Genomic DNA, 14,134 nt, shown 5'->3' with positions numbered 1-14,134 from the left:
GGTTTGCAAAATTACATTCCTGCCTCTGCTGATCCATCTGTGAGTGGGTACCATATGTCAGTTACTTTATCAGGAAGCTTCAGGGGGATCCATTAGAGAGAGTCCACAGCATAATTAGAAAAAAGAACATTTGTTTTCCCAGCTGCCCTGTTTTCATCCTTCCTCTTCAAATGTTCTGTTGGTTTCAATTAAGCTCACCATAGATGCACCAGCCTGGTGAACCTAGAGAACTAATTGCTTTAAAAGCTTAATATCTTCCTTGCAAGGTAGATATTTTTCTGTTGGTTCAGCTGTAATCCCAAGCTCCTCAAGGGATGCTGTCACAAAATACTGTCTCACTCTGTGGTCCAGAATGACACAGCACCATCCCATAGGGGTGAGCAGGTGAACCCCAGCAAGCCCCAGTTCCCCAGTGCTGGGGACATGCCCTTTTGGAAGGGCTCTGACTGAAACACCAGGGGCCACAGCTCCACCTCCAGCCCCCCTGTTCTCCACCTGCATGCTTGACAGGACATGGGGAAGAAGCCAATCCCCATCCAACTCTTGAAATGCACTGTATTGGCAATGTCCCAGGCTGTCCTCCCCAGGCAGGAGTGACCTGGGGTATCACAGGACCCAGGGCAGAGCTGCTCAGCAGCTCCCACTGCCTCTGCCCAGGCTGGTTCCCCCTCTCCCATTTCCCAGCCTGCTTGGGAAGAGGCAGCAGATGCCATGCAGACATCCTGCCAGGGCACAGGGCTCTGCATTGAACTGCAGGATTAATATTTATCAGCCAGTTTTCCCTATTTCTCTTGTCCAAGATGAGAAGCCTGTGCACAAAGCATTTTATTTCATTAGGGAGTTCTTTTGTTTTGGTCTGTTTTTTTAACCTTGTTTGTAGAGGTCATTCTCTGTTTCCAGTAGAGAAAGCAAGGGCAAAATATGCATCTGCTTTAGCAGCACAAAATGGTGGGTTCACAAAGCTCATCCTGCAGCCTTTGCTGGTCTCAAACAAGCTGTGCTGCCTCCTCAGATGAATTTATCCTTAATGTGGTGAGTGTGGATGTGCCAGAGAAGAAGACTTCTTGCCCTGAGGTTTGCCATGCTGTGTTGGACACCTTGGTGCTGGCTCACAAGGTGTCTGGGAGATTGTCCTGAGCCATCACACCCTATTCAGCTCTCCATGGAAAACCCCAGCAGAGCTTGAAAGATGGTCTGGGTGATCAGATGTGTCCAGAAAAAAAACTGGTGACATGTGCAAGGAGATGGGATAGCTCCAGGGTAGTTATGGCATGTCTGCCCATTGGCCTCCCCCTACATGGTAGGCACCACCTTTTTCTGTTCAGGGCCTGCCCTGGCAAGGGCACAGCAGTATGCAGTGGAAGCTGAGAGCCTCTGTGGCAGGAACACACTGCTGAGAGCTGCTCTCACTTCTTCTAATTACCCCAGCCTCCAGCTGAATTGGAGGAGAAGTAGATACTGAGGAGGATCAGGAAAGTTAAGTCTGGTTGGACAGGACAAGCAGCAGGTGTATGGGGCAACTGTGCTGATCAGCTGGAGTGTCCCTCCTGGAGACACCCAAAGCAATAACCTCACCAGTGGTTATGGCCTCTTTATGTTTCTGCTTATGTGAAACAGCAGCATCCCAACAAGTGAAGGCACACTGTAGCCTAATTTGGAATGTTTGGCTGTGTGTTCCCAAGCATTTCTTGTTTGGAAGCAATTTACCCTGTGTGTTTCCCAGCTCAGGGGTATTAAAAGCATCCTCAGCTTTTCTCTGCCTCTCTCCCACATGTGGTTTTCTGTCTGATGCACTTTGTACATCTGTGTACTGATGCTCTAGCTTGTGATGTATTTTAGAGCAATTTCAAGCTCAGCCTTGCTTTCCCAGGTCATACTTCCTAGAGAAAATCCCATAGGAAGGTGTGCCTTCATGCAATGCATGTCCAGAGAGCTTAGCAATGCAATAGATACAGGCTGCCAGAAGTGCCTTGTTTTATTTATTTGAAGTAGATGGGGTTTAGCTGCCAATATGCAAGTTCTGTTGTTTTTCACTTTTCAGCATAATTACCTAACTATGGAGATACACAAGGAAATAAGGGAAGGACCATTATTTAACCAAAGGGGGACAATAGCTGCAGCTGATTAATAAGTCATGGGTACTTACTAGCTACTAGATTTTCATGTATTGCCTGCAAAGGTGTTGGAAATATAAATCAAAGGTTAGTTTCATTGGATTTAACTGAAGTAAGGATTTCAGAAGATGTGCCCCAGAAAACACTGGTGTGTACTTATGAGACAAAGCCAGACTTCAGCTTATTTGTACAACAGACACATTCTAATTGCCCACTGCTCATCCCAGGTTACCACAGCAGCGCTCACCGGGGGAAGCAGAGCAGGATGCCTTGCTTCCCTGTGCTCTCAATTGAGTTTCCTCATGCCATTTACAGATGGATTACATTCAGACAGTGGAAATCAAATATTTATAAATCATATTTAACTCATTACCTTGTGTTTCAGTTGAGAATTTCAGGACCAAACAGTAAGTCTGGCCTTGAAGAGGGTTGTCAGTGCCTGGCAACACAAGGATGTGGGCCAGCAATAACAGTAGTCAGCCATAAGTAACTGAGTTTCATCAGATTGGTGTGTAAATATGATTAAAACTTCAGAGAGCTCAAATAAAGATCAGACTCTTGATAAGTTAGTTCAGCTGGATGTGGCAAGAGAAGTTTGCAAAGCTTATGTTGCTGTGTGTGGTTGGAGATTTGCCTTCTGTTGGCCAAGGAGTTTGTGGACTTGTTGTGGATCAGGTGGCATGAGGCTCCACACTGGATTTCTGCTGGCATGTGCCCTGTAAGTGAGGGTACATGCTGCTGTGCAGAGGCTGAGACCACGTTTGACATCAGCCTGTCTTTTATACACTGTCTCCTCCACCGGGGTGTCCTTAGAAGTGATGCTCAGCGCTGGTGTTGTTGGAGTCTCTCTGAAGGGCAAGGATCCACCAGAAGTGCCAAGAGCCACTCAGAGAAAGGAATGGGTATTTAATGGGGGTGTGATGCCTGTGCCCTGGCCTTTGTGCTTTAAGTGATCTGGAAGCCTCTCCTGGCGTTTCAGAGTAACTTCTTTTCCTCTCACCCTTGTGTTTCTGTGTTCCTCACTGCTGCTGCAGGCCATTGGACGCCCACACATGCCAGCCTACTGGGCTCTGGGATTCCAGCTCTCCCGCTGGGGCTATAACAGCCTTGATGTTCTCAAGGAAACTGTCGACCGCATGAAGCGCTATGACATCCCATATGTGAGTATGAATCTTTCACTGCGGGTGCTAACCTTGCACTCTGAAGTGAATAAAATTATAATGGAGGAAAAGTAATTATCTTACAGAGAGAATTGTAGAATAAAAGGACATTCATAATCTTCTGTAGTGGGTTTGCATGTAATATCTTCGTAATGCTGAAAAGAACATTTAAAGTGGGCTGTGAACATGATGTTTAAGTGCTGCTCTTGGCTGCATAGCAGGTGATTTTGGTGTGGATTTGCTGTTATGCAGTATGAGGTGCTAGCATTTTAAAAACAAATAATGGAAAACAAACTTCTGATGCAGATCACTGCAAAGTAGTTGCTAAACTAGGGCTTCTACATTTTTTGTAGTCCACTGCTAGGATTACAATTACAGTCTCTTAGGTTTCATTACATACATTAGTTGCGTTTTAGAAATACTATTGCATGCATTCTAATTTCTCTATCAAATACTTCAGTTATAGAATCATAGAATACTTGGAGTTGGAAGAGACCATTAAAGGCCATCTAATCCAATGCCCTGCAATGAGCAGGAGCATCTTCAACTAAATCAGGTTGCTCAGAATCCCATCCAACTTAATATTCAATGTTTCTAGGGATGGGGCATTCACCATCTACCTGGGGTGCAACCACCTCATTGTAAAAAACTCCTTCCTTATATCTAGTCTGAATCTACCCTCCTTTAGTTTGCAACCACCACCCCTTGTCCTATTGCTACAGACCCTACAAAAAAGTCTGACTCCAACTTTCTTGTAAGCCCCTCTAGGTATTTAAAGGCTTCAGTAAGTTCTCCCTGGAGTCTTCCCTTCTCCAGGCTGAACAGCCCTCTCTGTCTCAGCCTGTCCTCATAGCAGAGGTGCTCCAGCCCCTGTGATCATTTTTGTGGCCCTCCTCTAGACTTGCTCCAACAGATCCATGTCTTCCCTGTCTGAGAACTCCAGAGCTGGAAGAAGTAATAATGTAATTTTTTACTTGAAAAATGTTTAGGATGTCCAACATTATGATATTGACTACATGGAACGTCGCCTGGACTTTACCTATGATAAAGTGAATTTTGCTGGTCTGCCAGAGTTCATAAAGGAGATGAAGAAGAACGGAAAGCACAACGTTTTGATTCTGGTAAATTAAAAATGTTGCTAATTATTTCTCCATTTATAAAAACTATTCCCAACATAGTCTTCATAGCAGTACCTAGGTGCTAACACAGTGTAGCAGATTTTCCATTTTCTCATATGTTGAGAAGAGCTGAAGAAAAAGTTCTCACAGATTTAATTTTTAGAAGTGTTGTCTTTATTCAATATCTCTCTACCAGTATCATCTCTATATCAAAACATTAATTCTCTGTCACTTTTTCCCCACTCAGTTATGAGAAATTTTGCCTCTGAGTTGACATTGCTTTCATATAATTCTTTCCCTGAAATGAACAAATTATTTTAGTACATATACAAAAATAGCTGAATAGTGGAAAAAATTCTATTCCTAATCACTCTGGAATATACTAACTACAATTCATGTTTCTTTGTACTTACTTTTTATCTATGTTATTGTGAGAGATGATTACTTGTCTGCAAATCTGTGGAAAATGTATGTTGAACCTCTGACCAAAATTGGCACACGGACAAATGAATTAATTTGGATACAAGTGAAAATTGGAGTTTTCCATCTTCCCCAGTAAATTTTTCCAACAAAATTTGCTGTTTCTCTCCAGCACTTCCCTGTACGTGTCCTTGTGCCAAAATGACTCTGTCACAATAGCTAAGTGAGCACCAATGGCAGCAAGGACACTGGAGACCAATTTAATCGAAATTTAAGTAAAGGTGAAAATAAATTAGGAAATCAAATAAAATCCATTTATAAATTCACAAGATCTTGCTCTCCAGTGTCCCCCAGCAGCTTAGCAGTAGGAGGGCTGCACTCCCCAGAGCAGGCTGCAATTTGCTCTCCATAACCACTGGGGGCAGGATAAGAGGAAAAGCATTTTAAACTGCAGCAGGACAGATTCAGGGTAAACGTTAGGGTAAAGCTGCCTGTCAGCAAGGTGAGCTGAGCAACAGACAGCTGCTGGGGCCAGGGTCCCTCCCCAGGTGGGTGCTGTGAACAGACCCTGCAGGTGGATCAGGCATGGCTCAGGCATGGCTGAGCTGACCTGCAGCCACAGGGTGAGGAGGAGGAGACAATCCCACAGGGCTCCTCTCAGCACTTTTTGCTGTAACTGTAGATTTGTAATATGTTTTCTACCTAAATGGTGAGTTTATATCTTTCATTTGGATACTACATTCATTTGGCTACTACTTATTTGTTATTACCTCCAACTGCCAGTCTCTCACCCTTCTATTTTCTTTCTTTATAGACTGATTGAAATAAGTGTATTCTCCCTCAGCCTTTCTCTGCTAGGCTAAACAAACACATTTACCTGCAATTATATTGATGGCTCATGCTTTTAAGGAGACTGGGATTCAGTTAATCCAACTGAATCATGATGGACAGGTCCCCTTGTTTGGATCCTAAGTCAAACCAGTCCTTTTAAAATAAGGCTTGTAGAGATAAAGACTGAACTGCAGAGTCCTGAATTTTGGTACAGCTGCTCTTTCACAAATACACTTGCTGGTTTATCTGGAGTCAAGATAAACAAGAGCTACTGCAGTTTTCTCATCTAAAAATCACATTATCTTGTTAAATAGATAGATAAAGGCAGAAGTGTCTCCCTCCTGTCCTTATTTTCTTCTCACAGTTTGTTTTGAAGTTTAAAACATTACTGAGGATGGTGGATTAGTCAGCACCACAGATAGCTATATCAGTGTTTTCTTTTTAATTGTGAGTTTTCTAATAGTTTCTTTAAACATACCTTTTTTATTTGCCTAATCTTTGCTTTGATGTACTGTAATTCCATTTACTACTAGGACTCTCAAACAAAACCATGCAGCCCAAGTGATCAATTTCATATTGATAATGGAAACAGCAGTATGCATACAGTGAATGCTGCTTGCTAGCTCTTTGTCCCTAAAGATGCCTTCCCCTGAAGGTTCCATTCTGAGAAGCTCGGGGGTGCAGCAGTGAAATCAGTTTTCATCAGTGAAGGTTCAAGGCACAGCGTTTAAATAGTAACAGATTACTAAGTCACTTTGATGGAAAGAAACTTTAAGACAAAAATAGACCCACATTAAATGGATACATCATTGTAAATAACTAAGGAGTAGTGAGCACATGTGCTGTCAGGACTGATTGCTCTTTCTAACTGTTAGGCAGTTTAGGCTCTCTGTAACCTCAATACTGCTCTAAAAAGGATCTAATCTCTTAGAGCTGTAACATTAAATACCACATGCCTATTTATTGGTTTATCTCAAAACATTAATATAGGAGCAAAATACCAGGAGCTTGGGGTAGCACTTCCTATGCACTCTTGCCCTTCAGAAAATACATGGTAGTCATCTCTTTTTCATCACTGTTGGGATGTCTCCAGTTGTTTTGCACTTGCTACTGGATATGAAGCTACAGGCAAGCAGTTGTGGTTCAGTGGCTGAGCTACCTTCTTCCTTATGAGTTTGACTTCAACAACATTTTAAAGCTCTTTCAGTTTCTCAGATGGCACATTCTGCAGCAGTGCAGGGAGGTGTTGCTGTATCAATTCAGCTGTTAGACAAGGAACATAGCAACTCTTAATTCATTCAATGAGCTAATGGGAATCCAGATAGGAAGCCTTTCTTTCATCCTTCCACTAACCTGTAACTGAGGTCTGTCTTCTGCTCTAATTCTTTAGCCAAGCTTGTGGAAAAAGAACAAAAGCTGAGCCAGTCTGTCCTTCATTGTTTAAAAGTTAATGAGAAGTATAGGTTGCACTGGTACTGACGTTTTCTATTTTCACTTTATTACAGTTGCTGATATCTCTGTCAAAATTTGTCTGTTAGGATTCTTTAGTGATGTAAAGTATTCCCCTAAGTTGAGTTGGGAGCTGGAGCCGTGTGAAAGGTTTCATTCCCAAGTCACAGTGGGTGCAATCAAGGCAAGTATAATCCAGTTGGATACCGAAAAAACAATTTTCTATTTAGATTCCCTTTGGGTAGTGACAGGAATTGGTGAGTTCTCCAAATATAGCAGATTGTTGCCTCTCTCATGATGATTTCAGGAAATGGGCTCTGACAGCCAGTTAGTGTCATGGAAAACCTCTGGTAAATGGATTTAGGGAATGGGTTCAATCTGTCATCTCAAGACCACTTTGGTCACAAGCAAAGCACAGATCCTGACAGCCGGCAGTACTGACACTGGCCACCTGCCTGAGGATGGGACCCTGATCTCAGTTGTGCCACCATCGCTGTGCTTGCTGGTGCCACAGCAGCAGGAGGTCTGCTCCCCATGCTTGCACCCTGTGCTGGGAGCCCTCTGTGACTATGGTCCCCTTGAGAGTAGCATGGCTCCATTACTGGAGCCTCTAATGCAGCCCTTCAGCTCTTCTCTCTCCTAATCTCTTTCAGAGGCCACCTCTACTTAGGGGAAATTGTGACTTTGCATGTCAGCACCTGGTCATCATCATTGCACTAAATAATTGTGCATGTTTCAGCCGTGTCAGAACAAATATATTCTTTAGAAACAAAGATGTTCTAAAGTAACAATGAGTACATTGAAAAATTATAAACATTTTTACTAAAGAGGATCTTTAATGAAACACCTTGCATACTGTCTATTAAGTCATATTAAAAATAGAAACAGCTAGGAATGACATAAGTGACTAAATACTTGAAAGTCAAGAGCAACATGCACATGATTCAAAATAATGCTCGATATCTTTAACATTTTTAAGTCCAATTGTGTGAGCTATAGAGCCAAAAATTTCCAGAGATGAGTTTTTATGGATGTGCATCAAAATATATGATTGGGATGGGGCCGCAGGAGGAAGTGCATCAGTCTGGGTACGTGCTGGGGGCTCACAGGTCTTCAGGCAGTCAGCTGGAGTTAAGGATGCTCAGCACTTCTTCCCTTAAATGCTAAAACGATGAGTGAAGATTTAACAGGCATGAAACTCCTTCCCCACAAACAACCCTTGCAGGCACGGACAGCTTTTGTTTTCTTTAGGGCAATACTAAACCTGCATAATGTATTCGATTTATGCTCTGGAACAACCTTTCAGCTGAAGGAAACCATAAGTTTGCATTAGGAGTAGCTAATTAGGCTGACTTTTTTTAGCCTTCATGTCCCTTGAGAGACATCTTTACCACAATTATAAGATAATTATTGCAGATGGACAGTTTTCTCTTTTGCAAAGTTGGACTATTGAACAAGTTAAAAATGTAATGGACGCTTACAGTCCTTATGGAGGTGACAATAGAGCTAGATAAACAAAATTTTGGACTTAAAGTAGGGATTTAGCTGTAGCTTTTGTTGTTGAGGCATGGAGAATATACTTCCCTCACCAGGGCTATGCTTATCAGAGAGCTCACAAGTAAATCAGGCAATTAATTCACATATTTACATGAGATTTAAAACAAGCCTTTAAAGCAACTTACCATTTGGGGTCTGATACTTTTTTCTTTTTAAGACATTTACTAGTTAGACTTCTATCACATTTTGATTCAAGTTCACTTAAATTATTGCAGAAGCTACAACTAAGTGGAAGAATTGTTTCAATGCTGTTTTTCTCCATTGTGTTTCATAACTGAAAGGTTTTGCCTAGAGCAGAACCTGAGACAGTAAGATTTTCTAAGGAGAAAGTAAAGAATTCCCTAATAAAATGGCTGCAGTCTTTATGTGTTCTAAAAAACACAAAGCAGATAGTTGCTTCCAATTAGGGATGTATTACAAAGTGCACTTACCTCCTTTTGGCTGCAGCTGAATGCTGGGCAGATTTGCAAAGTACCTCTTCATTCAGTGGCATCTCAAAGTATTCTTAATTTTATTACTTCCAGGATGGTGGGTGGGCCTCTGTGGTTCCCCAGGAGCTGATCAGGCTCTCTTTGTACCCGCTTGGTGGCTACTGATGGTCATCCTGAGGCAGAGGAGTTGTTGGTATCAATATCAGGGGCAGCAGTGGGAGGTGGTGATCACCCCAAGCAGTGGGAAGGGGCAGGAACAAGCTGTGGGGTGTAAAATGCTGTGCTCCTGGTGCCTGGGGAGAGCAGAGGTGTAAGGCCCCACAGGCAGGTGTGAATTGGGCTCTCTGCGAAAGACTGGCATAACACATCCTTGTCCAACATTGGTTTGGAATGGAGGGCCAAGGAGGCCCTTTTGAGGTTGGATGTGCCCAGCTTCAAGCCCCTTGAAAAGTTTTAGTTATTCCAGCGTTGAGCTGTTGGTGCTGAGGCAGCTGGAATATGGATTGCCTTGGAGGAAACCCAGAGGTGCTCAAGTGTGGGAATGTCCAGCACAGCACCCAGCCACAGCAGAGACCTTGGTGCAGGGGGAGTAAAAGTCTAGTGCCTCTCTTAAAATAATTTGAACATAGAAAGTCTCATAAAAAATAAAAGTGAGGATATTTAGTAATTTCACGTTGCTTTTGCCTTACACAAGAAATACTCATGACATAGCCTTAATGACTTTTTCTAAATTATGTGCTCTCAACTCCTATTAAATTTTAATGCTGTTTTCTTCCAATATTTTTGCAATCAGCATTAAGAAAACATAACACAAATTTTTATAAAATATAAAATAGAAGATTAATTGTTACCTCTGGGATTTCAATAAAGGAAGTGTGATCACTCTTTTCAGGACCCTTTCATAGCCAAGGATGAGGAGCCAGGCACTTACAGACCTTATGAACTCGGCCAGGAAATGGGAGTGTGGGTGAACAACTCCGATGGCGTGACTCCTGCTGTTGGGCAGGTGGGTTTTTTAGTTTTGTGATGCATTTTGTCTAGTGCTGCTTCAAAACAATAAAGCAGCAGTATAATAGAAATGGGAAAATAACCAGGATTTACATTTGTAACCCCTAGGCCTGGCCTCCTGGAGATTGTGTGTTTCCTGACTACAGCAACCCCAGGACAGTGGAATGGTGGACCCAGTTGTGTCTGGAGTTCAAGGATGTCCTTGACTACGATGGCATCTGGATTGTATGTCCCATTATGTCTGCCCTTCCTTCTTATAAAAAAGAAAATGAAGATTTTCATGTGTCTTACTCTCTTTATTAAAGGATATGAATGAACCATCCAATTTCATGAGAGGCCAGATACCTGGATGTGCTGATACTGAAATCAATAACCCTCCTTACATTCCTAGTAAGTACAATTTCATTGCCATGAATTATTTATCAATATTATATTTTTATTCCTATTTTATATTATATTATATTTTAGAATAACATTAATATTATAATTTCATTGCTGGTTTTTTTTGTTTCTTTGGTTTTCTTGTTTGTTTTGTTTTAAACCTGGATAGGCTATATTTTAGGAGAAAAAAAAATTCCATTCTCTGATTTTCCATCTTTCCCTGTCTGTTCTGTAAGTTCAATTACATATTTGTTTAAGACTCCAGTGGCTCAGTTTTCTTGGAGTATCAAAAACAATCACGTTCCTCTGTCCAAGGTTCTGCCTCATAACAGGACTAGAAAAATTACCTTTCTTGTCATTCTCTGAGCAACTGGTCCACATCAGAAAAAGGGCAAGATACCTATATACAATAACTCAGCTACAGACTTATGAAGTAACCCTTGCCATTGCTAGTCCCAGAGATGGCCTTCTCACAAACTTTGACAAGGGAGATGGTGCCTTAGTTCAATATATTTCCTTTCTCTTTGGAAAGAAATTTTCACTGTGTTACTAGAAACAGGCTAAAAATAAGTTTTAAAACGTCTAAGACCATGGGAAACTTACAGGAATGGAAAATTCTCTTCCAGGAGCTGAGTTAATGATATGCTCATTCTTCCCCAGGAGGCCATGAGTACCTATGATTATTGCCAGTGGTGTGGTAGTTAATCCAGCCAACATTTCCCCAGGAAAGCCCAGCTGCCTGAGCAATGTTAATATGCAATAGGAAGCTGATACATGAGGGTTGGAGTATTGGCAGTGGAGTATTGGAAATGTCCCCTTTTCCCCTTCAGGCTTTTGTAGTCTCATGAGAATTCTAAATTTTCTTTATTAAATGGCAATTCTTTTTTTTTTTTTTTATTTTATTTTGAATATGAGAGAAACATAAACATATCAAAAACATGACAAAATATTAGAAAGAGATTGTGAATTTTTGAAAGCAGGAGAGCTTTTAATGATGATTTTGGTGTTTGCTCTCTTTGTTGGGTAACCACTGCATACTTACCCTGCAGGTCTTGACCAAAGCCCAGGAACTGATGAGAATTTCCCCCTTTGCCTTAAATTACCTTCATTTTTTTGTCAGCCTTCAGAGCTGCATAAAAGATGTGAGACACTGGGTAAACTGGGCAAAAGAGCAGAGCTCCCTTTACATCACAAATAAAGGATTGAGAGTGAGCCCATGCAGCTGAGCCATGCAGCTGCAGCTGAGCTTTGTGAAGATTAGCATTGATGTCTGAGCCACCAGGAGGGACTCAGACCTAGAGGCCTGCAAGACATATAAGGACACTGAGAGATACTGAAGACAGGAATGTTTTGAGCCCAGTTTCTCTGCCTTGACTCATGCACATATGTCCCTGCTTCTGCTAGTGACTAGCAGTGTTAGAATAATATAACAGAATCGTAGATGGGTTTGTGTTAGAAGGGACCTTCAAACCAACCTTGTCCAGCCCCCCTAGCATGGGCAGGGACACCAGACCAGCTTTCTCAAAACTCTATCCATCCTGGCCTTGAACACTTCCAGGCATGGGGCATCCACAGCTTCTCTGGGCAGCCTGTTTCAGAGTTTCACCACCCTCACAGGAAAGAATTTCTTCCTTGTATCTAATATAAACCTGCTCTCTTGAAACCATTACCCTCTGTCCTATCACTCCATGCCCTTTTAAAAAGTCCCTCTCCAGGTTTCTTGTAGGTCCTGTTCAGGTACCAGAAGGCTGCTCTAAGGTCTTCCTAGAGACTTTCCTAGTATTGATCTTCCTTCTGCAGCCAGGAGCCCTAGGTATTACATCCCAACATGTAGGGAACCTATTTTAAACCAGTTTTTAAGGGCTTTCTTTTCTGTTTCACTTTCTAGAATAGGTGCCTGTTCATAGCTGTCCAAGCCCTTGACTTATGTAGGTATGAGAGGTGCCCTAAGCTGTTTAGTCCAGTAAGATATTAGGACCTTTCTGGGCTTAGCAGAGTTTTGGGAGCTCACTATTGTCTTAGGTGATTTCATCTTTGCAAGTCCCAGTCTCAGAACCTCAGGCTTTTTGTCAGTGTAGCCTTCAACCTCCTTATCTAAATTTTATAACCATGATTACATGGTTTGAAATTCTGGCTTAAGCCAGATGTCCTTCAAATCAATTTTCTGTAAAACACTTTATACTGAAGATTAATATGCAATTGTAAAATAATCAGTATTACTGAGGCAGAATACAAAATACTCGGAATAAGAATGAAGCATGAACCTATGATTCATGTGGTAGCATTTTCTCTCCTATCCCACCTTAAATTTATAGGGCTAATAATCAAGAACCACTGGGACATTAAGTGTGACTTTCCTCAGAAGCTTAGTGTCTTCTTCAAAGACATATAGGTCAAAGTTACTTTTTAGGAAGGCAATAGGAAATTGCCTATAAATTAAGTTTTTTCTGATGTAGATCACCGACACTGGAGTCTTTGTGTCTAAAGATCCAAACACAAGGATTGTAGCTGTAGTGGCACAGCAGGGCTGAGAGGCTAATGGGGTTTCAGGTACAGAGAAATTGTGATAATAACTGCAACCATCCAGGAAGTGCAATTAGGCAGGGAGATTGCTTGTTCATGGAGAAATATTTACAATAGTGCATGCACCTAATTAAGCATGAAAAAAAAATTTTTTTGAGAATTTATTTTTTATTTTGAGAGACTTTTATAATATTTGCAACTCCATCTCTAAAAATAAATATAATGTTGTCTTGCTTTGAAAGACAGGTGTCTCCTAAGGAAGGCAGGAGCCTCCCTTGGAATGGAAAATGTAAACCCCTTCCCTCCAAATTATTATAAGTTTGAAATTAAGGGGCTCTTAGGCAAAGATATGAGAATAGCAGTAACAGTTCTTTAGTAGTACGTCTAACAAGCCAAACAAAACAACACAGCTACAGCATTAACAATGAACAGAGCCTGGAACCCGCTAACAGCCTGCAGTTCCGGGCACGGCCAGCAGGGGCGCTGCTGGCTGCCGGCAGGCGGGGCAGGTGCGGTGACTCCCCCGCGGCTGCAGGGGCGCTGTGGCGCGGGCTCGGGCAGCGCGTGGTGGTGAGGGAAGGGACGGAGCAGAGGCTTTGCCTCACCAACCCTGGGCAGCCGGTGCCGTTGCCCCAGCAGGACTCTCGGAAACAGCAAGATGGGCTGGCAGGATGTCTCAGCAGGCAGGGAGTGAAGGGCTACAGTGCAGCAAAAACTTAGCGCAGTGCTGGAAGAAGCAGCAGGGGCAGGGCAGCGGCGGCCCAGCTTCCCAGCAGGACAGGGAGAGGCGAGCTCTGGATCCTGGACAGATGGGGACAGGTCCCTCTTTTAGTGAGGTGGGTGTTAATAAGGTCCCAGTTCCGTGGCTGCTCTCATGAGCAGAGGCTCACGCCACGGCAGGAGAAGCAGCTCTGGGCTGGGCTCCGGCAGCAGCAGTGAATTCCCTTCCCCAAGCAGCAGCTCCAACCATCCTTCTCCAAAGCCGAGAGGAAAAGCGCCAGCAGCTGCCCCAGCCCCGTCCTTTACCTGCCCAGTTCCCATGGTATCTCTCCCCTCACAGAGGAACTCCAGATAAGAGAAGTGCAACCAGATGTCCTCCTCCCCTGAGCTTGGCCACTCCTGTTTTCCTTAGGTACCTAATA

The 14,134-nt window shown here is 42.7% G+C and overlaps 1 protein-coding gene across 1 annotated transcript in view; it reads left to right on the top strand.

The window, feature by feature from the left end:
- The window catches only part of LOC139587654 (sucrase-isomaltase, intestinal-like), a 61,255-nt gene that overhangs the window by 20,896 nt on the left and 26,225 nt on the right, over positions 1-14,134 (top strand). The window contains exons 8-12 of the mRNA XM_071422047.1: positions 3,149-3,274; positions 4,264-4,395; positions 9,973-10,086; positions 10,197-10,313; positions 10,394-10,478. Of these exons, the coding sequence (XP_071278148.1) occupies positions 3,149-3,274; positions 4,264-4,395; positions 9,973-10,086; positions 10,197-10,313; positions 10,394-10,478 (574 nt within the window). The remainder of the gene's footprint in view (positions 1-3,148; positions 3,275-4,263; positions 4,396-9,972; positions 10,087-10,196; positions 10,314-10,393; positions 10,479-14,134) is intronic.

This window comes from Agelaius tricolor, unplaced genomic scaffold (genome assembly GCF_023055355.1).
Source record: "Agelaius tricolor isolate 1412-34295 unplaced genomic scaffold, bAgeTri1.0.p SCAF_3, whole genome shotgun sequence".
NCBI classification, from domain to species: Eukaryota; Metazoa; Chordata; class Aves; order Passeriformes; family Icteridae; genus Agelaius; species Agelaius tricolor.
Note: the sequence above shows the minus strand (reverse complement) of the source record. Positions and strands in the feature narration are given on the sequence as shown.